At 41.3% G+C, this 23,040-nt stretch overlaps 1 protein-coding gene across 1 annotated transcript; it reads left to right on the forward strand.

Moving 5' to 3' along the window:
* Window positions 1-5,489: 5,489 nt before the first annotated feature.
* Window positions 5,490-10,227, forward strand: LOC131884835 (multidrug resistance-associated protein 1-like). Its single transcript, XM_059232722.1, has one exon. It carries the CDS (start codon window positions 5,585-5,587, stop codon window positions 9,971-9,973), a length of 4,389 nt encoding a protein of 1,462 aa, XP_059088705.1. The 5' UTR covers window positions 5,490-5,584; the 3' UTR covers window positions 9,974-10,227.
* Window positions 10,228-23,040: the final 12,813 nt, after the last annotated feature.

The raw sequence follows: 23,040 nt of genomic DNA on the forward strand, positions 1-23,040 counted from the left end.
CAACCTTCGCCACAATCAACTCTTTTAAATTAGATTTTGGTCAAAGGGTGTAAAATGGGCGGTTCTGTAATATACTTAAAGGGCAGATTTCTTTGATTTTGAATGTTACGGAGGTAATTGCTCAATCGGTTGGATTCAATCAGTAGAGTAGATTATTCATGGTCTTGGGAGTTTAAAGTTAGTTGATGTAGTTTATAGTGATTTTGACAAGGCGCTGAAGAGTAGATAGTTCCCAATTAGTTAGCAGGCTTCAAGAGCTTGGAACCTGATTGGATAGAAAATTTCGGTCGTGGCAGAAACCAATTGGTTAAGGTCTTGGGATCTCTTAGTGACACAATCCCGCAGAATTCATGACTTCATGTTGGATTTTCTAGAGGGCTCCATTTTACGAGCGCTCCTTTTCTCTTCTATTAATTGTTCTGATTCAAAAGGTTACTGTTATGAACTGCATCTTCTTGAAGTGACGACGCAAAGTCAGATTCGGGAAGGAATGACCCTGACCCCAATAACTTTGCAAAATAACTTAGATCGAATCTACTCTTAGGTCACCGAGAGTAACGACCTATAACAAGATGAAATTCAGGTAAATGGCCGTGGGTTCGACGCCATTAAAGGCTTTATCAGTCCCGATATGAATATGGCGGAAAGCTACTAAACAGGTCTCGTCCATGAAAGATTTATTGTATTCCTCAAACTTAACGGAAAATTTGTAGAGCATACCCACTTGAATGTTGGTAAAGTGTTTCAAACGAGTCGTTAGATACATTGGACGTTGAATTCAAGAGAAAGTATTGCCATGCTAATTTTGTACTTCGTCTATTTGACTCTCCTTATTTCCTTGAATATGTCCCAAGAATGTCTGCAACCTAATACCATATACCTTAACACAATAGCAAGACCTGTTCTTATATATCATTTAGTTACTTAACTTGATTGACAATTTCAGGATGCTTCAAAATATGAGTTTGCCCTGTCAGTACGAACGAAAGGTGCTTTGCATCTTGGTGGCACTTCGACGGTGAAGCATTACTCAAATAGATTTATTTTGCTTGTTAAGTTGTGGTCTTTGGCCAGAAGTAATCTGTATTGTAGTTGTTAAAAGGGTTGTGATACTCGCTGGTTCATGAAGTAGAGTGTATTTCCCAATCAAACACAAAGCAATATATAGTCAAACGCCAACGCATTCTTGTAATTAGCATATTCGCTACAGTATATAATAAAATTCAAACCTTATAGGAGCTAGAAGTTATGAAGCTTGATTAAATGATAACCGACAGTGGTTTTGTTGATGATGATACTACGGTACTTGGCCGCTAAGTCAGTGGCCAAGGAAAGTCGGCTTATTACTGAAATATTCCTATTTTTAATAGATTGTTATTATATATTTGTTCGTCATAAAACTTGGAGCTTTAGTGAGTTGCTTTCAAAAGTGGCTGGTTTCCTTCCGCATACTTAAATGTACTATTCACTTTCCCTACTTTTCACTGCCTTTAATTGACAAAAATCGTGGAGAAATGTTATTTGCTTACATCAATCCTTTATTTCCCGCGTTCAGTCCTCATTTTTTCTCCTTCCCCACGCTTGAACGCGGTCTCGCTTCATAAGAATAGTTCATGGTTGTGGGTGTACTTCAGACTAGGGGATTTTTTCTTGGTACGGTTTTCCTTGGGAGAATTCACCACTGACGGACGTTATCGTGGCGGAGCTTAATTTGGCGGGGTAGACCTCGATCATGGCGGACTTGATCATGGCGGACTTGATCATGGCGGAGTTGATCGTGGCGGAGATGATTGTTGGTGGAGTTATCCATGGCGGAGATCGTCGTGGGGGAGTTCACTCCAGGCGGAATTCACCTTTGGAGGAGTTCGCTGTTGGGTAATTTGATGGTGGCGGAGATTGCCGTTGGCGGATTTCACTATGGCGAAGATCACCGGCCATAAATCCACAGGCGGAGATTACGTTGGGGGAAACCGATGGCCACCTTAACTGCATATAACTATCCAAATGGTCTTTATCATGTTTAATGCTTTTACTATATTTGTGTTTTCGTTTCTGACATGACCTTTGGACTATATAGCGTTGTCATATTTTGACCCATACTCTGGTATTAAATAGTTTATCATATTATTGGAGAACTGTTGTCTATTTATTCACTATTATAATGAGCTGGAAAATTGGTAGGGTTTTTGTTTCCAAACAATTGGTTTATGATTTATAGTCAAAATGAATTTCGAATACCTTTCGAAAAACAAAAATGTTATTAAAAGTGCATCATCAGGTGGTATAGTTCATAGAACAGGGCAAAACACGCTTTTCAAGTAGTAATCGGTTTCAGCCAACATATGACCGCACCGATTGAAATTGGCAAAATTAAGGACCTTTTTGGAAAGCGAAACATTCTCATCATGATAGTGCCCATCGGTGCCTATGTTCATTATACTAATCATCTTATTTAGCATGCTTAACATAAAATTTGAATGAAAGGCCCATTGGGAAATGATACGACCACTTGCAAGTTCATCTGATTAGCAATCTAAATCAAAATATTTGTCAAACCGTTTTGATCGGGTAGTTTCACGTGTGGACGGCTCCGAGATGAACTTTTTGTCAAATACCAAACATTTTCGAAATTGGTAGGCAAACTTTGTGACACTATGTTTTCGTGTAGACGCACCATTAGCTAATATTTTTCCGATTTTCATAGGAGGGAATAAGTCGCTCCCCAGTAATACCGTTCCTGCAAAATATATTTCTTAGCATTTTACTCATTTCAACATTCATGTTTGGTTGAAATCGTTGGCTTTGGCAACAAAGTCAAAGAAACCTTAGTCTAAGTTTTGGTCTTACCCTGTACACACTTGAGATTTCCTGACGTGGCGCTATGGATGCAACAGCGTGGCGTTATCATTGCTTCGTACTATGATTCAGCGGCGATTTGAGCTGGATTCTTCTATGATTAGCTTACCCGTGTCGTCTCACCAATGAAACTACTGACACAGTGGTTGAAAAGGCTTTTTAAAAGTGGGCAGAAAAACTGAATAAAATCTTGGAGACTTTTTGGAATATAAGCGTTTAACCTGAGCACTAATTGAAGAAAGCAACAAAAGCTTTAGTGCTCGCTATGATTTTGTGGGATGTAAAAATGTGCCAAAATGGATGCGAGTATTTCTCTCAAATCTTGATAAGGCGTTTTGACCACCGTGATGGGACGGGTAAGACGAAAGTAGAGGAGACGACTCTAACCAGGAATCAAGCTCTGATCTCCCGTCGTCTTTCCAACGACTAGAAAAACACGAAGAAGCTGGTCCGCCGGGAAATGCAAATCCTTCTTAAACACAAGGGAAGAGACGAAAGTTTAGTTTGCCATCAATGAACGTCTCTAGTTGGTGCGTGTGATTTGTTATTTTATCAGCTCTCCGGGTAAGCAGCCTTTTACACAATATAGATAAGTGTCAAAGTGACATAACTTTTCAAGAGTAACCGCTCGATTGAGCTGCCATTTGTCCATATTGTAATGGTTCATGGTTCTATGCTAAAATTCCAGAAATTCCAGTATTTGCGCTTTTGAGTGAAAAGTATCAAGATTCTAGTTGCTTTTTCAGGAATAGCTTGAGCTTTTGCCAAAGAAGGCAAGCAGGAATAATGTGCGAATTAGATAACTTCAACTTTATTGCGACAAGTCAAGAAGATTGGGACAATTCAGTATTTAAAAAGGCGCAAGAGTTATCTTTCCCAATACACCTTCAAAAGTATCCATGAGCTTTTTCCTCAACCAAGTTTTAAGGAATTCAATTGTAGTGAATGTCAAGGTTTACACTTTTGACCACTCCAAAAAAACCAGGCTAGTCAAAACAAATAATAATAATAATAATAATAATAATAATAATAATAATAATAATAATAATAATAATGAGGATTGAGGATTTTCTGATCCTGGCCCTGACTTTGACTTTTACTTTTGAATGTGAAACCAACATAATTAAAATTATTGACGATTTCAATCGGACTATTTTTTAAAATGGAAGGAGGTGGGAGGGAGACGACCTTTACGGAAAACTATGGCCTTCGTCTTGATGGTGTTGACTTGAAGGCCGTTCTCTTGGCAATAACCGTGGAGCATTTTGCAATTCCACGGCTGAATTAGCCAAGAGAACCAAGTCGTCGGCATTTTGGAGATATTGTACCATAAAATGGTTGATGGTGGGGCCTTGTTGAGTGAGGGCTTCAGGCAGGTCGGATACATAAAGATTGAAAAGAAGTGGCGATAATGGATCTCCGTGCGGAAGGCCAATGGAAGTAAAGTAGCAGGGGTGTAGGTCCTCACCAGAACGAGTGGAGCATCTGAGTCCCGCATAGACGTTGGACAGCAGGACACAGATTGAACGCGGCACTCCCCACAGTTGGAGTGTGAGGAATAACCGCCTTTGATCCACCCATGCTTTGGAGAAATCCACAAAGCATCCATACACTCTCCTCTTATTGCTGATGTTGGAATGCACAATTTCATAGAGGAGAGTAGCTACCGTGGTGGTTGAGCGGCTTCTCCGTAAACCGAATTGGAACTCTTAAGTCCTTTCTTCTCTTACGGGTTCTTTTAATGTTCCATTTACCCATTTAACGGTCCATTTAACGGTAACATGCTCATTTTTTTGGTTACGATTTAAGTCCTGCTTTCTTATTTGTGATTGTTTGTCCGCATGTTTTTGTTGCTTGCTTTTTGTTTATTATTTGGGACAACTCAAGCACTCCCACAGGTGCATTAAGAGTACTGTTGAGTATTTTGTTCGGGTCTTGTGCAGAATGTCTTCAAATATACATATATATTTACACGATTATTTATAAGATTAGCGGCTAGTGTATTGTGTCACTTTAAAACCGGAATGTTTATAGACGTAGATAATGACATTGTATATAGACATATTGTAGAGAGACAATGTTTATAATGTAATGGTCATCTTTTTTAGCCAGTCTTTGGCAATGATCGGTTGACGGAAATTTCTTGAATCGCTAAACAATATGCGCAAAACAACCATGCGTTCAAGAAAGATTTGTGCGATTTTAAACCACATGAATATCTCTTGGGTCCCTGGTTTCAAAGCGTTCTTACATTCAATCATGATATTAAAAAAACTTTTTTCCAACAACATAAGCAAAAGGTCCAGTCGTTCCAATCAAATTGACATTGGCGTTTTTGTTGCTTACATTTAAAAAAGTAAGGGCTAGATTCAAATAATCAGTTATCGTAAAAAGTAGTCGAGTCATTCAAGTGTTTCTGCTTCACAAGTAGGCCAGCCCTACTTGACATTTTTTTATTCCAATACTCCAGACAATGGCTTCATTTCAATAGCCACTTCAGTTTATTTTTACATTGAGTTAAAATAACAATTGTTTATTGAAGATAACAAAGTCCATATTCAAATGGCTCTTGACCTTTGTTCATATTCGGTTAACAACAGCTCCAGTTACAAAAGGAACGCTCTTATCTCTACAAATATTTCGACAGTGCTCAAATATGTTTCTCTAAAGCTCAGTTCACTAATAACACCATACACTTCTATTCGACTTTCAGACCGACGCACAAAAAATGGACAAATCCTTCTGCCGTGATCCATTTTTCGACCTGAACATAGTTTGGAACACTTCAGATCCTAACTTGACACACTGTATGCAAGACACCCTTCTCATAGGGTTGCCATTTGGAGTTCTTTTGATCTCATCGCCAATTTGGCTCATTTACTACTACTTCATAGAATTCAAATATGTGACAGGTGTCCGCCAGCGATCAATCGGACCTTTATTTTTCCTGAAAATTGTGTTAACTTTGATTCTAATCATCAACGCCATCGGTCAGCTCTGGTATCTAGCTGACCTGAATGGAGGCTGGGATGAATTGTTTCCATCTGAAATCGTGCACTACGCATGTCTCATTGTAATCTGCCTGGTGGTTATGGCTCAAGTTATGGTCGAGGAATGCCTCAAGTGCCACACGTCTCCACCGTTGTTCCTATTCTGGCTGATTCTGATCCTGTGCGAAGTGGCCAAGCTTAAGAGTGACATTCAGGGCATCATGAATGTCAATGGAACGTGGGAACAATGGGTGCTTTTACTGACGTACTTCCCAGTGTTATTGGTACAATTAGTGATCACTTGCATTCCCGACATGGATCAAAAGACGACAAGCCAAGTTTCCCCAGAAGATGGTGCTTCGTTTTTGTCTCTTTTGTTGTTCTCGTGGTTTGATGGTTTGATCTGGAAGGGTGTTCGCCACACGTTGACTCAAGACCAACTACCCAAATCGCCCAGGTCCATCCATGTGGGAGGCAATGTGCACGACTTCTTAAACTTGTGGCGTCGAAAAGTTGCATCAAAACAGGTGAACTTTGCCTCACACAATGATCGCTCATTCATAAGTATTTGGCCTATATTAATACAAACGCAATGGGTGCGGGTACTATTTGCATTCTTGGTGGCAATAATTCATCTTGTATTGCCGTTCGTGAATCCACAAGTGCTGAAGCTTCTCATCCATCATGTGGACAGTGATGAAGAGTCTTGGAAAGGGTTCTTTTATGCCTTTGTCCTCTTGATCAGTTCAACTGTGTCCACCATAACGTTTCACGTTTATCAGCAACACTTGAGTATATCTGGCATCCAAATGCGAAGTGCCATCATTGGCGCCATCTATCGGAAAAGTCTCAAATTGTCTAATCACGCCCGCAGACAGTTCACCGTGGGTGAAATTACGAACTACATGTCAGTTGATGCTCAAAGAATTGTCGATACGTTTCCCTATACAATGGGTCTCATCACTTCACCTGTGACCATCTTGGTGGCAATGTATTTTTTGTTCCTAGAAGTGGGAATCAGTAGTCTGGCCGGGTTGGGGATCTTATTGATCCTGATTCCAATCAATGGGTTTAGCGGCAAATGGGCAGAGAGACTTCAAGTCAATCAACTCAAAGCTAAGGATAGGCGTCTCAAATTGATGAATGAAGTCCTCATGGGCATGCGTGTTTTGAAGTTATATGCTTGGGAAATTCCTTTCATGGACCGCATCAAGAAGATTCGAAACTTGGAAGTGAAAATCTTGCGCTTATGTGCTCGCTTGTGGGCTTTTTTGAATTCCACGTTTACCTGCACTCCAATTTTAGTCACAATTGTGGTGTTTGCCATATACGTACTGATAGACTCAAACCACGTTCTCACAGCGGACAAGATATTTGTATCTTTGTCCTTGTTCAATTTGATCAGAATTCCATTAGTTATGTTTCCTTTCACCCTGGTGGAAACAATCAAACTGTTTGTGTCTCTCAAACGCATCAACACATTTCTCAACGCCAACGAGATCAACAATGGCAATGTTTCGCAAGAGTTGGAGGATGAAGGTAATGCCATTGAGATCAATGACATGACGCTCACGTGGGATGAGCCAGAATCCCCGAGTCTGAAGAACATTTCATTGCAAATTGCCAAAGGGTCCTTGGTGGCTGTGGTTGGCGAGGTTGGATCAGGGAAAAGCTCATTATTGAGTGCCATTCTAGGCGAGATGGAGGTTGTGTCCGGGTCAGCCAGTGCTATTGGTTCAATTGCATATGTGCCGCAACAAGCATGGATCCAAAATATGGCATTAAAAGACAACATTCTATTTGACAAAGAGTTCGTCAGCACTAAATATCAAGATGTCATTCGTTCTTGCCAACTAAAATCCGATTTGGCCATCCTCAAGAATTCAGATTCCACCGAAATTGGAGAAAATGGCATCAATTTGTCAGGAGGCCAAAAACAGCGGGTCTCGTTAGCTCGGGCAGTGTATTCAAATGCCGATCTGTACTTACTGGACGATCCTTTGTCCGCGGTGGATGCTCATGTGGGAAAGTCCATTTTCACCCAAGTTCTGGACAATCAACATGGTCTTTTGCGGGATAAAACGAGGATCCTGGTGACCCACAATGTCACATTCCTGTCCAAAGTGGACACCATCATTGTGATGAAAGAAGGGCAAGTGGCGGAAATGGGATCGTATCAAAAGCTACTATCAGATGGAGCTGCGTTTTCCGAATTCTTAAACCATTATGCCAAAGAAACCCTAGCTGCTCCAATTTCTTCCAATCTTCAAGATCTTTCAGAGACGAGCACAGAGAGCATTCCTCTTGAACAAAAGTCTGGTCTTGCCGCAAACTCAACACCGAATGACACAGGAGATCTCACCGAAGAGGAGGCTGCCATGGTTGGGCGAGTCAAATGGTCGGTGTATTGGAATTACATCAAGAGCAGTCAAAAGCAACGGTTTCTATTGGTGATCATTATGTATGTGTTAGGATCGGCTCTCCTGGCATCAAGTAATTATTGGCTATCTGTTTGGGCGGACACCAATCAAACCAATCCAAATGAAGCCAACAATAATATGGCTTATTTTTTGGGTGTTTACGGAGCCTTTGGAGTTACACAACTAATAGTGGAATTCTCCCGCGAGTTTTTGTATTTCTTAGGCTGTGCCAGAGCTTCCAAAGTACTCCATGAGAAGCTGCTTCAGCACGTTTTCCGATCTCCTATGTCCTTCTTCGATACCAATCCAACAGGACGAATAATCAACCGGTTTTCTTCTGATGTCGACGTCGTGGACCAAAGGATTCCACAAGGCCTCTCCGATACCATGTGGTCCATCTTTGACACATTGAGCATTCTAATTGTGATTTGCATTTCAACGCCTTCATTTGGATATGTCATAGTGCCACTGGTATTGATGTATTATTTCATTCAAAGGATGTTCATTTCAACTTCACGTCAAGTGAAGAGGTTGGAATCTCTGAGCAAGTCTCCCATTTATTCAAACTTCTCCGAAACAGTCACCGGAATGGCATCAATCCGAGCTTACAAAGAACACACCCGATTTATTCAAGAGTCTGAAGAGAGAGTGCAGAAATATGCCAAGTGCACGTTTCTAAACGCTTCAGCTAATCGCTGGCTTGGTACCAGAGTGGAATTCTTAGGCAACTTGATCGTCTTTTTCGCAGCCATTTTTGCCGTCTTGGCCAGAGGTACTCTGTCCCCAGGAGTGGCTGGTCTCTCCATAACGTATTCATTAAACATCATGGACACCCTAAACTGGTTAATTCGAATGCTGTGTGAGTTGGAGACCAACTCCGTGGCGTTGGAGCGTATTATTGAGTATGCCAACAACAAGCAGGAAGCGGATTGGGAATTGCCCAATGATCCCAAACACATAACCGCCAATTGGCCTCAACTAGGAAATGTGGAGTTTGATTCCTTGTCCGTTCGATATCGAGATGGGTTGGATCTGGTCCTGAAAAACATCTCAATGGAAATTCACGGACGGGAGAAGGTGGGGATTTGTGGTCGAACCGGAGCGGGAAAGAGCAGTTTCACTTTGTCCTTGTTTCGAATCTTGGAGGCGGACCAAGGTCAAATACGTATTGATGGGCAGGACATTTCCAAACTTGGTCTGCACGCACTTCGATCACGTATAACGATTATACCTCAAGATCCGGTGCTCTTCACCGGTGGCTTGAGATTTAATTTGGATCCGACTGGCCTCCATCCAGACTCCAGCCTTTGGTCTGCATTAGAGCATGCTCATCTAAAGTCCCACATTACGTCGCTGAAGGATGGGCTTGATCACGAAATCAATGAAGGTGGTGAGAACTTCTCTGTGGGTCAAAGGCAACTCATTTGCCTGGCCCGAGCGTTGCTCCGGAAAACCAAGATTCTCATCATGGATGAAGCCACTGCTGCGGTTGACTTGGCTACGGACGATCTTATTCAGGCCACCATTAGGAGGGAATTCAAGGATTGTACTGTTATCACTATTGCCCACCGGTTGAACACCATCATGGATTGTGACCGAATTGCAGTGTTTAGTCACGGCGAGATTGCGGAATATGCCTCCCCATCGGATCTCCTTTCCATTGATGATTCAGCTCTGTCTTTAATGGCCAAAGATGCTGGTTTATAACCTGCACAAACTTCAACATACGACAATGTTTTTTATGTTATGCATCGAAAGCGATGTGTCGAAGCATCTAATTTCAAATATATTTGAGAGAAATTATCATCTCAGTGGTATCACTAAGCTTCTAAAGCAAGATTGAATGTACATTTGACCCCTATGTTTTCTGTATCGTGACTCTCGCTTCATGCATGACTAACTTGCAGATCTGCGTGGTAAGTGAAATTACTATTGAGTAATAAAAGATGATTTTAAAGGTTTAGGTGATTCCATTACCTTCTTACCCCGGAGGCAAAATGCGTCTCATTGGTCTATAGAGTTGTCTTGGGCGGCGGGTGGGACTTGTTTGGGCAAAAACTTGTTTTTTACTTGTTTAGCACCAACAAATTCTGAATCATGAATTATATAGTTTGAAACAACATTAACATCTAAGTACACATTTCATTCAAAAAATATCAATAACTTTCTCGCCCGCCAGATCTCTTCATTTAAAGTTTAAAGTTGTTGAAACAACTGACCTGATCGTCTCTGGATCGAGCGGCAAAACTCAAGTCAAGTCGGTCATCAGAGTCCAATTTTTTAATGCCAATGAGTTATTTTTAGATCGAGAAAAGATCGTACTTCCTCCATAAGCACGATCTTATTTCATTCTAAAATTCACTCTTTTGCCTTAAAAACTGGGCTCATTTCCGTCGATTTCCGTCGAGAAATCCTAACTTGACCTCGAAATGAACTCAAACCGCGCCAAGCTGACCAATAACAATGAAAATAAACTCATTCCCTCAATTCGGTACTTGGAAAATCTATTGAAATCGATTTTTTTTCTTGGTTTGGGCTTTCCTAACCGCTACAAGGAATGCAATTCCCAGTACTATTAAAATGAAAGGTTATAATTCGTCTATTCTACCTTTCAATCTTTATATGATATTTGTTCAACCAACGAATTTGAATTGACAGACCGAGCTAGTCCTTGAATGTAGGGTTGATCTGGAATGCTACTTAAAAATTTGTCCAAGTCTGACTTGAAAGATGCTACCAGATCAATAAGGCCTAGGTATTACCTACGAACATTAGAGGGAAGCAAATTAAACAACCAAGGAGCCCGAGAAAGACGAGAAGTGGACTTCATTGTTTGAACCAGCCTGGATTCACGAGAGCTTAGAGGTGCTCTCAAATCACACATTAAGCCTCTACGGTCACTTAATCCTGGGTTGGGACAAAGCTCATGGATGCTTTTGAAGACGTAAGTATTAGATGTAAGTATTTCATCGCTTCTCTGAACACTGTACAGTCCCAAATTTCCCAATACGAGAGCTCTTTCATTCCTGTGATGTTCCTGTGAAACATCTGTGGACCTTTTACAAACCTCCGAAATGGTTTTGAGATTTGACAAATATGAGCTTGCCTCCAATAAGAATGACCAATTTCTTGGCATAGTTGTAGTAATAATTGTTTGCCCAATTAAGCACTTTCAGAGTCTAAATCGTAAAGTTTAAACTATGGGAACATTTAGGCAAGCTCTGGCAGATTCGTTTGTTTGTTGGTACCAGTGTCAGTGATGCAAGTTTGGACCTTCAAACACGTTTTTGAGAGGCTGACCCTTCTTTCACTTTGCTATATGGGGTAAGGTCAGTACCCATTTTTTGATGGTCGGTGATGAGGGAGGTGCCATGGTGGCCTCGACGTCCCAGTCCTAACCGAAAGTGTCTACCGGGGGAGATGAAGATCTCGACGTCCCACTGCAAGTGAAAGGTTCTGTCCAAGAAAGAAACCAAAAGTAACCCAGAATAGTGCAGTGTGGCAAGTGTCTATCTGAGGTTAAATCCGGGAACTAGAGGCTCTGTAAACCCGTTGGACGCAGTCTGTCAATGGGACGACGACTGTGCCATGAAAGGATGGAAGTGGACAAAGCGGAAACGCGGGGAAAGAAAGAGAACGATCCAGTAGGTGAGAGAGGAGAATGACAAGTGTTTATTTGTTAGTCAGCTGAATGGAAAAAGAGTCGACATGGAACATCAAGTGCAGATATATGGAGGGATGATCCAAAAATACTTTAGCAATTGGTTAAGCAAATACCAATTCCATATTCATCAATAGCAGAGCTGGCTTATTTTGTTAAATAAAGTGGCATAACTCTCGTTTTGTTAAATGTCATTAGACGTTAAATATTTGATCACCATTGAACTACAAAGCAACGTCATTTAAAAAAGTGAATCTAAGGCTAAGAAGAAATGGTATGCATTATTTGTGTTCACATGATCTAAAGGATCAAACCGTTAATCCTCAAATTTGGTCGAGTTTAGCAATAATGTGTATTAAAAACTAGATTTCACCCTCTCTTCTTTTTGACACAGATATGTTCAGATCCGATATATTGTTCAATTTGCCGTGCAGCTGATGGGAGCAAAAAGGTTGTGCTCAAACAATAGCTGGATTCTTGGACACGGTCATCTCCTCTCGTCTCACCCGTCTCACCACGGTGGTCAAAAAAGCTTATCAGGTATTGAGAGAAATGCGCATATCCATCTCAACAGTCTTCTTCCTTGCAAAAATCATAAGAAGTTATTTTGACGTGATTGATTTTTTGAAATTTGGCTCAAATTTGTCGCGCATATGGCTATTAGCTAACAATATTTTCTTGGATATTTCTGTTGGAATTCAAAAAGGCTTTTGAACCACTGTGGCAGTCGTCTCAATAGTGAGACGAGAGGGGTAAGCTGATCAACGAAGAATCCAGCTAATGGTTGAAGCACCTCGCAACATCGACTTGAGCGCAAACTAGATTGGAATAGCTTGATGAAGTTTCATAAATACCTTAATGTCGATTTGAAAGAAGCACTCAATGCTCATTTTCAATATAATAAAGAAAGCTTGTCTGGTTGATGGCCAAAGAAAACTCGTTCAAATAGATGAAGCATAGCAAGAACAAGCCCATTCTGATAAGTATGCTCCTCAAGTGTCAGAAAGGTAATCCGAAACGTCTCATTTTCATTTCTTAACATGTTTATTATGAGTGCCCATATGAAGTTCTTTTTCAATACATAAACTGATCTGGTATCGAGTCTGTAAAAGCCCTTAGTGATTACAACGCTGAAGGACTAAACATGAGATCATGAAGGAATGATAAGTAACTGCTATGCAGTGAAATTTGAGTTGTTTGGGCACAACCTCATTCTCTTCGACCAGAGTAAGCAGTACGAAACGAACACGTAGGACCAGGTCAGTTACTTGTTAGCCGATAAGAAACAGGGCGATGGGATCTCATAGATATATGTTGAGAGCCAAGGCCGTATTTTATAGCAATGATTATCAGGGGTGACTTGCCCATTCCAAATCACATTTTGACAATCAACAAAATCTGCATTCGGAGTCTGTTTGTGTTGCAGTGTCTCTTTTTGGGCTGGCACGGGGTAGAGTCACTTAAATCTATCGGTGCTTGAATGTTTCAGGAAACTGATGATGCCACTTCACTAGCTTCTTTCTCTCGTTCCCCTGAAATCCACTATTGCTTTTTGATTCAATTTAGACTCATTGTTATTAGCCCACAGCACTGCCAGACCTGAAATTGCCTATTCCGGGAAGGGCAATTTTGGGTCATTTGGGGGCCATGACAGATGTTTTATAGCTGCCAGGTGGAAATTACCATCATAACTGACCTCAATAATGACAAACTGTCAAGTCTGATATCATTGTACAGCAAGTCATCTAGGGTCTCTACATCCAGCCCTTTCAAACCTGTTTGAAGACAGTGCATTCAAATAAAATAAAATGTGGAAAAAAAGCGCCAAAATCATCAGATGTATAGAATCGCATTAATTCAAGCTTAAAAGCGCATAAAACATGGCGAAATTACGAGTTATTTAAGGCAGATTTTTTTATATTGAAGAGATTCTGACCGTTCATTCTTCTCACATTTTTGCACCTTTCTGAATACCTGAAGCGTTCCTATTTAGTTTGGTCATTAATAAGGGTCGGAAAAATAGTTTGTTATTTTGGTCCAAATAGTCTCTCTATGATTTGTATTGTAGTATTTCTAGTTCCAAATCGTAATGTGTAGAGGTTGTAGTTCTTTAGTTTGATTGTATTGGTCATTCATAGTTAGTACTTATTGTTCATTAGTGTATTGATTTCATTTTGTGTTAGATCAGTTTGTTGAGTTCATTTCTGTGTTTTAGTGTTGTTTACCTCGTTTCAGATCTTGATTCCATGCTTTTCTTTGTCTTTCATCTCTTGCTTACTCTCTCCATCCTAGATTTGCATGTTCAGTCTTGACACATTGGAAAGACGACTTTTAATTTAGCATTTTCAGTTTCCTCTTTCTTTTCCTTGTTATCTTGATCTCGCTGGCAATTTTGTCTGCAGCTGATAGTCCCTTTGCACTCATGATGGAAGCTATTTTTGGAAGTCATTAAAGAGGCAAGACAATATTTGGACTTGGTCTTGGCAGGGAAGGATCCTTCATTAGTCAATAAGTCCTATATCATTGAGGCTTTAGCTGCTTGGGCCAACCAGGGTGCTGCTTGAAAAACAGGCTCACTCAGAAGTCGAGAAATGGACTGATCTGACCAATGAAGAGGTTGAAGAGGTGGCGCCATTGAGGTAAAGAAGGAGAAGATAGTTTTAGAGAAAACACTCTGTGCTGTTTATTGCAAGCAGCTTTGTCCTGATGAAGGAAAGGGTTGTCAGTTTGACCACCCTAAATGGTGTCAAAAACTTCTCAAGTTCGACCTTGAGTAGTACAATATGAAGAAAGGGTGTTCAAACGTAGATTAGCCCTTTTACACCCTTACATGTACCGTCGGTTCATGATACATAAGACGTGGTTTAATGTAAGGAGTAACTTTGTCCATGTAGAAGGGATCCACTGATGGTACTGACTTACCACCAAGAACATAGATAAGCATATTCTTTTTTCCTTTGCCAAAGCGCAACAGCTGACTATTGGAGGCATTAAAAACCAGATGGTTTGCGAGTGACCACAGATGAATTTGGTCGAGCGCACGGCAGCTCAGCTTCCTCTGTCATTGAAGTCAAGGTGGAAAATATCTTCGAGTCATCAGTAAATTTCAGAGAACGAAGAGGCCTGTTGACAATGAGGTCGTTTATGTACAGAGATTAGAGCAAAGGTCCAAGCACCCTACCCTGGGAAATGCCAGACTTACCACCATGCCAATCCGAATATACGGTATCAATACTGACCCATTGGGCTCGATCCAATAACCAATGCCTAATCCATCTCCACGTCATCCTCCCCAATTCCCATGTTGAAATTTAAAAGTTTACTCAACAGCACCTCATTATTTACCTTGTCAAAAGCTTTTGAAAGATTAAGATAAATGGCATGCACATCCTTCCTATCATTTGTAGACCGAGAGACAAATTCGTTGAATTTTCAAAAGTGGTGACGCACATGATTTACCAGGACAGAACCCGTGCTGATCAATGTCAATCATCCCACCGTCTGAAATGACACTCCACAGTCGGCCTTTCACCAACCGCTCCATGAGCTTACCACAAACACGTGTCAGGGATATTGGACGATAATACACTAAGAAGTCTGCCCAACGTCACCCCTTTCAGCAACTGAAAAATATACGCACTTCGCCAATCCAGTGGAACTTCCCCAGACGACATAGAACGAGAGAAGATTAGCGAGAGGGGGAAGGCTACACATCCACCATGGCCTTTTAACAAACTAGTTGCTATTCCATCAGGACCAGGACATGTGGTATACTTCAGCCCTTTGATCTGCCTCAGAACCATACCCGTTTCGAAGTCGCCTTTCATTTTAACATTCCCCAGATTGGGGTCAATCTCTCCTCGTCTTGACGGAACCCATGTCTCAAACATTGACGAGTAAAACTGGTTAAATATTAGCACATTTTCATACTTATCCTCAATCATATTCCCTTGATTGTCCAGTATTGGCCCAATGCGGGATGTACCAGGTTTTTTTTTAAATAACCGTAAATTGATTTCATGTTTTTTGCCAATTTTTTTCATTGTCAATTTCTCTTCGTAACCCTCCTTGGCTTTGGTAATGTCGACTTTAACCTGTTGAGTGAAAAGTGCGTGCTTGTTCTTGTGCTCAACTCTTTTTGACTTCCTAAATTTTGCTTTGCCCAAAATCTATCGCGTTTCTGATTTGTCCCATTTTGGAATAATGTGCCGCTCTGGGACAAACAGGGTGGCTGATGTCCGCATGATTGCCCAAAATGGGAACCAGAACCTCCCTTTTGACGGGGAGAAAGAGATGGACGAGGCACACAAGGAATTGTATTACTATGTTTTGCAACCAAACACTGCCAAATCCAGAGAGGCCCCAATTATAGCAGAAATAGTGATAGGTAAATCCAATATCAACGCCATTGTCAACCCAGGAGCTAAGGCGAACGTCTGCCCAATGCGCATCATCCCCCATGAAGACCACCGCCACATTCCTTCCACAAACGCCTCCATCTGACCATCTGGAAGTACCCCAATCCGCCCAATGGGGACATTAAAAACCCAGTCTGCACAACAAGCAAGAATATGACGGTGGAATGGTTAGCCATTGATGACACCCACCTTCCAAGATGTATCAATGCAAATGTGTTGAAGTCCCTATCAATTGCATTGGGCGCAAGATACTTCTAGATCTTAGCCTTTTAGATTTTAACCAATCAATTTAGCAGACCCGTTCAAATAAACATGAGAAAATTTGTTTCACCAATGCTTCCAGAACTGAAAAGCTCAACATAGACACTGGGAATGCAAGTCACTGTATGATGAAAGAACAATTCAAGTCGTGTTTTATGGGGTTAGGAAAGCTCAAGAATCACATAGTATACTTATAACTGAAAGATACGTAAATCCATACCTATCACCTCCAAGACCCCACCATTTTATCTTTGGAACAAGAAAGAGGAGACAGTCAACCATATGATGAGAGAAGAATCATAGAAGAGCACAGCAGCCCGGCGGAATGGATCTCCAACCTAGCACTCATATTTAAGGAGGGGGGGGGGCGGCAATTGTGCGTCTCTGTCGGCCTCCAGGGGTCAAGTTCAGAATTCAGAGAGACCCGGATCCCAATACCGACCCCAGACAGCCTCAAGGCAAAGCTGTCGAGATGTACAAGGTGATCTCCAAACTGGATTTCAGTTAGGTTTCCGCCAATTCGTACTGGACCTAGTATTAATGTACTTAACAGTCTTCAGGAGCGGCCCCAATCTTTGATTTGATTTATCTAAAATGGCCCTTGTCCTCAAGTAGACAGCCCTCTGGTTGTTCGGCATTGTTGATTATCTTCCTTGAAGGGCAAAGGCGTCTCCAGTTTTCCTTCATGATTTACGTGAATAATAATAACTCCAATAATGGATGCGAAGCGGACATCCTCCTGGCTGTGGGCATCAAATTCATCCTTGGGGCTGAGTCGAAACATCTCTTTAACTTCCCAGGGCTTGCTTAGCATTTGCGATTGGTAAAATGAGTAGGAGGCTTCAAAATGCTCGTGGTTGCACTGGAGGGCGCTTTGCATTATGTGGAAATCGTGACGTTCCTTGTTGTTTTCGTGGAAATCGTGGCGTTCTTTGTTGTTTTCACGACCTTGGAAGCCAGCTGGTCACACTGAGGCCCAGCCAAGGTATGTATGGTGGACAAAAAGATGATGCTCTCTGCATGTTTTAGTTCCCATAACGTCAACAGAATTGCGACCAATAAGAAGCAGGACATCTTTGGTCTTGTCGAAACTTTTTGTTTGTGGCAGATGTAGCCACTTCGTGCCGAGCGTCCGGGATCATTGAACTTTCAAATGTTCTTGCAAGGCCGAATACCTGGTCTTCTCCGACACCCTTGACACTCAGTCCATCCAGAACCCCGCCCCTCCTGAGGGTAACGATGTCAACTGAGGGTCGATATAATGTAGGATTGCATTGGGTAATCGTGCTTGAACAAATTAAATAGTTTTTTTTTTATCTGTGAACGTGGTGCTGGATTTATCGTTTAATATTGCAAAGCAACGTAGTTTCTTTGTGAGACCAGAGCCCATTTTTTTAGACCTCGAGAGCACATCAGTTTTGGGTCTCCACAATCTCGGAGTCTGTTTTGTTTGAGCGCAGCCCAGAATCATTTTGGTTTGTGTACCCTTCTCCCTGAGTGGAAGCAAAGCAGTTTAATGCTCTAAAACCCAAAATGATTGGAAGGTTTCGTCAACGAACGGGAAACTTATAGCTTGATCGCCAAACTCTTTCCCAGATCAAGGCCGAACGTCGCTCTCAATAAGAACCAAACGAGGCAGCTCTCCGTCGATCTTTTCCGAGGACCACCTTCAACGCTTTACTTCCATGTAATTTTAGAGGTTGCATTTCATTTGGTTGTAATTGCAAGACATATAAGCGTCATTTTCGAATAAGCTGGGGCGCAATGAATAAGAGGCTGCTTTGGGGGACCTTTTTAGGTTACAAAAAGAAGTCACGCTCCACCTACTGATTTTCAAACTTGGAACAGCTCATCTTTATTCAGGCAACTTTCCCCTTAAATCACTTCCTCTCCCTTGTTTTAACGCACGTTAACGTTTTATGAGGCAAATTGTTAAAAACCAGCGAAAAGTTTATTTCGTCCTAAGATCGTGATCGGGAATGGCCCCCACCATTTTTGAAAATCGCTTCTTAGGTTTCATTCTTACTCACATGTGAGTACTTTCTGAACTTTGAGATTCATGTTACAGCACTGCCGCTCAATTGACAGAGATCAATCGAGGTTGTACATTCAGGAAAATTTTGTTCCGTAAGTGGGATTTCGCAAGAAAACAATGAATATTCCGAGGGTGAGCGATGCTAAAATATTTGAAAAATAAAGGGATATCAAGACGTACAGTTTAAAGGCATAATTTTCAGATACTCCACTGACGTCTGATACTTTATGAACTTTTTGACAAAAGCATGGCGGTCCAATGGAGTATTGATGAAACATCTTCCTAGATTGATGCTCTTTTTACTGACATGAGTATGACTCGTCAACAATCACACTTAGTAAGCGAGTGGGTAGAAACAGTCCCGTCCTGGATCTTGCTTTTGAAAAATTGGATATAAATAGGAGATTCTATGAGATTCGAATCTGAGAGGAACTGAATGAAATGAGCAAATGGAGAATCCTGGCCTCCGTCCTTTGTTTTGTACTTGGTACTAACCTCACGCCATCTGCTTTGCTAGTGGTTAGGAAGTTTGTCCTTTATTGGAGGAAAAGGACTTTGTCTTGCCATGAATGCGGTGGCAAGAAAGCTAATTTGTATCCAATTTGTCCCAGGGAAGACCAAGGCTTCTCCGTTGTCTGACCGCCAGGCCAAAGTATCACAAGTGCAAGAGGAGACTACTTTCACTGAGGAGTTCTTCTCATATGACGATAAATCTGACTGTGTCTCAGGTCAGAGTTGTGGAAACGATAGGAGCAGCTTCGAGTGGGATCCCCCACGCCGTGTGCCAACATTCATTTCCGTTCCACTTCCAATCACCAATTCTTTTATTGTGAGATTCCTTATACTGGAATGACCAGGACGGTGATTTCAGGGGACATTGCTGACCACTTCAGATTGCTTGTGGAGGCCTCCAGCAACAGCCTACGCTCTGTCAACCATGAATTTAGGGCTGCTTGCGGTCGCATTGTCCTGGAGGCCACCCTGAATGGCCGGTCAGTCTTTGTCGATGCTTTGGTTTGGATCACATGACCAGTTGTGTCCTACTATCCGGGCATGACCTCAGCAACTAGGGGATCGTATCCAGGTCGTTTGCCGCCCTGGCAAGTTTTTTCAGGTGTGGGCTGACCCACCTTTTTCACAGAAAATTGCCAAGGGCCAGGGAACCCTTGTCAATCAGCCTTTCTGAGGTTGCTGTTCATCAGCATGCCACCGCGGCTCGGCCCATTCCCATGCACTATCGTGCTGAGGCTGATGCTCATCACGTCGGGGAGGATCTCGTGTGTAGAGGACACAACGACGTGGTGCGCGAGCACACTTTGTGCCAAAGGAGGGCGGCAGAGCCGGTCTGCGGCTGGTTACCTATTATCAGCAAATCAATCATTTCTAACTAGTGTCGAAAGACTGCGCCTACATGCTCCCAATTAACCATCGAACGAACCAAACGCAGTCCATCCCACTTACCCAAACAACACACATTCCCCCCTAAACGTCTATTACGCGCCTCTCTTCTTGTTGTTGGGGGTATGTTTCAGCTCTCCTTTTTTGTACTTTCTATTCTTATAACCCTAGCCCATTCTTTTAAATAGAGGTCCTACCAACCGGACTCGACTTATTTCGCCCCGGATGAGAAATGTAGCATAAAACCGGCCCTTTGTCTTTCAACAAGACTTTGCTCCTCTTCATTCAGCCAAAAAGACAATCTCCTGCTTGGATAATGAGGGAATTCTGTTTTGGAGGCCTAAACTAAGGCCCCCAAAATTCTCCAGATCTTAAAACTCTGGAATATGCTGTGTGGTCCTATGTTGTGAAAGAAACTTGCGAAATAAGGTCCCCTTCAACAAAAGTTCTTGGCCGCCGAATTGAAGCGCCATTGAAAAGTTCCTTCCAGCCAAAATCCGTACTTTTTGTCACTGTTTTCGGACCAGATTGGCTAAAGTCAGCGCTTCAAAAGGATCATATTTCGAAAACTTAGCTTGGAATAAGAAAATGTCAAAAAAATAGCGTAAATTTTACGTAGTCTGATCCATATATTCATTGTGCTTTTGCGTTTTCTCGAGTAAGACGTGTTTAAGAAGTGCTCCGTGGGACATGGCAATTTTTTTTTGTTGGAAAAAGTTACATCTCGACGAGTCGAAGAAAGGACAATCCCAGCAAGATGAACGAAGAGTCTTAAAAGAATGAGGAGGCTGCCACTGATACTCCACCCCGTATTCCGATCCAAAGAAGGACATTTTCAAATTAGGTGAAAATCGCGAATGCCCACTCTATTCAAAATTCCTGTCTCTAATTTGTTGCAGGAAGAGCTAATTAGGTTGTTGTAAGATATTTAGGATTTTTGATGATCAAACATTTTTGGTAATCTCCCTGATCAATTTCGCATCATAATCCAGTATTTTTGGACACCCCGATCTGTCAGATGAGTGCTACCATACATTGCGTCTTTGGTTTTGTTTGGGCAAAAGTCTTTTGTGAGCATTCTAAAGTAAAAATATCATTTTCCACATCTGAAGTATACAATAACAGATGTTAAACAATGCGCAAGAGTATTTGACCTCCAATACATCATATCTGTGCGAACCACCCATGGAATAACTTTGTGTGTACATTACTTCTTGTTTGATTATTTGGTAACACTAAATCTGATATCGTGACGTCACAACTTATTGATATGAACAAGTCTCTGAGTCGGCCATTGCTAGTGCAAAAGCGTTTGACACTGGTTCAAGAAATCATCGAAAAAGAGAACAAGTGGGTAATGTTGGTGCTTTGTTTGGCTGAAATTTGATACTTCAGACGTGTAGTGTTTTAAAAAGCAAACCGAAAAATGGAAAGACAGTGTGGAACATTGTAAAAGAGCCCGTCAAAGTGGTCAAAATCTGCGCCCAAGCATCCTTCCCAAAAGCCCAATTGGTTCTTTGAATTGTCATTTTGGTCCACGGGAAGAGTCAATCAGCTGAGCAAGAACTTTAATGCAATTAAACAATGTGTGTCTCCAAATGTTGTTACAGGGCTCAATCAGACTGAGAAGCTCCCAATAATCGTCAATTCTCGACTTGAATATATCATGACAAAGTTTTTTCCTTAATATTGTTTACGATGTTATTATGTTCTTAATACACAGACCAAAACACTTCAATGTATCTTAAATATATTTGTTGCTCTTGGTTTATACATGTGACAGGTACACATTCTTGGGTTAGTGAGTATTACATGGGCTCAATGAAGCCTAATTGTCTAGTTCAATTAAGTTGTAATTATCAAAACAGCACAAGGTATAAGTTCAATTTGACACATGGTTGAGATTTTTGGGTGTTGCTTGGTTGTTGATTATCTTGATATTTAATGATTCCAGCATATTAACAATAGTTCGAGGATCATCTTTGATCTCTGTTTGGAGGAATGGCTCTCTTCTGTTGAAAAACATTAAAAAAGAAGAGCTTCATGTTGATGCCATTTGAATACTTCATTAGATTGCAGTTTTGACACAGAACTTTCAATGTTCATCCACCGCAATTTTTGAATGGTGTTGACGATTTTGACGCGATCTTTTACGTTGTTCCACGGTGTCCTTTCAGTTTTCGATTTGCTTTTCACTACACTACACGTATTAAGTATCAAATTTCAGCCAAACTAAGCACCAACATTATCCACTTGTTTTCGTTTTCAATGATTTCCTGAACCAGTGTCAATCGTTTTTGCACTAGCAATGGCCGACTCATGAGAGTCTTGTTGATATCAATAAGTTGTGACGTCATGATATCTGATCTAGTGTTACCAAATGATCAAACAAGAAGAGATGTACAAACTAAGTTATTCCATGGGTGGTTGCCGTATATATGAAATATTGGAAGTAAATACTCTTGTGCATATTTCAACTTCTGTTATTGTATAATTCAGATGTGGAAAATGATATTTGAGCATCAAAATTCTCACACGCAACACAAAAGACTTTTGCCCAAACAACACCAAAGACGCAATGTATGGTAGCACTCATCTGACAGATTGGGGTGTCCAAAAATACTGGATTATGATGTGAAATTGATCAGGGAGATTATCAAAAATATTTGATCATCAAAAATCCTGAATATCTTACAACAACCTAATTAGCTCTTCCTGCGACAAATTAGAGACAGGAATTTTGAATAGAGTGGGCATTTGCTTTTTTCTCCTAATTTGAAAATGTCCTTCTTTGGATCGGAATACGGGGTGACTCCTAATCATCAAACTTCATACGCTGGAATGGTGAAGGCAGGATCTGATATTCTATTTTTTCCATTATTGTGATGAAACGGGGTAGCGACTCCGAATTGACCGGCGACCGTCTCTGTCTGTAGTTTTGTTCAGAATTGGTAGGCTAATTTGCAACTGGTCATTACCTTGAGTAAGGCCTCTGGCTTGA

Source organism: Tigriopus californicus, chromosome 1 (assembly GCF_007210705.1).
Source record: "Tigriopus californicus strain San Diego chromosome 1, Tcal_SD_v2.1, whole genome shotgun sequence".
Classification (NCBI taxonomy): domain Eukaryota; kingdom Metazoa; phylum Arthropoda; class Copepoda; order Harpacticoida; family Harpacticidae; genus Tigriopus; species Tigriopus californicus.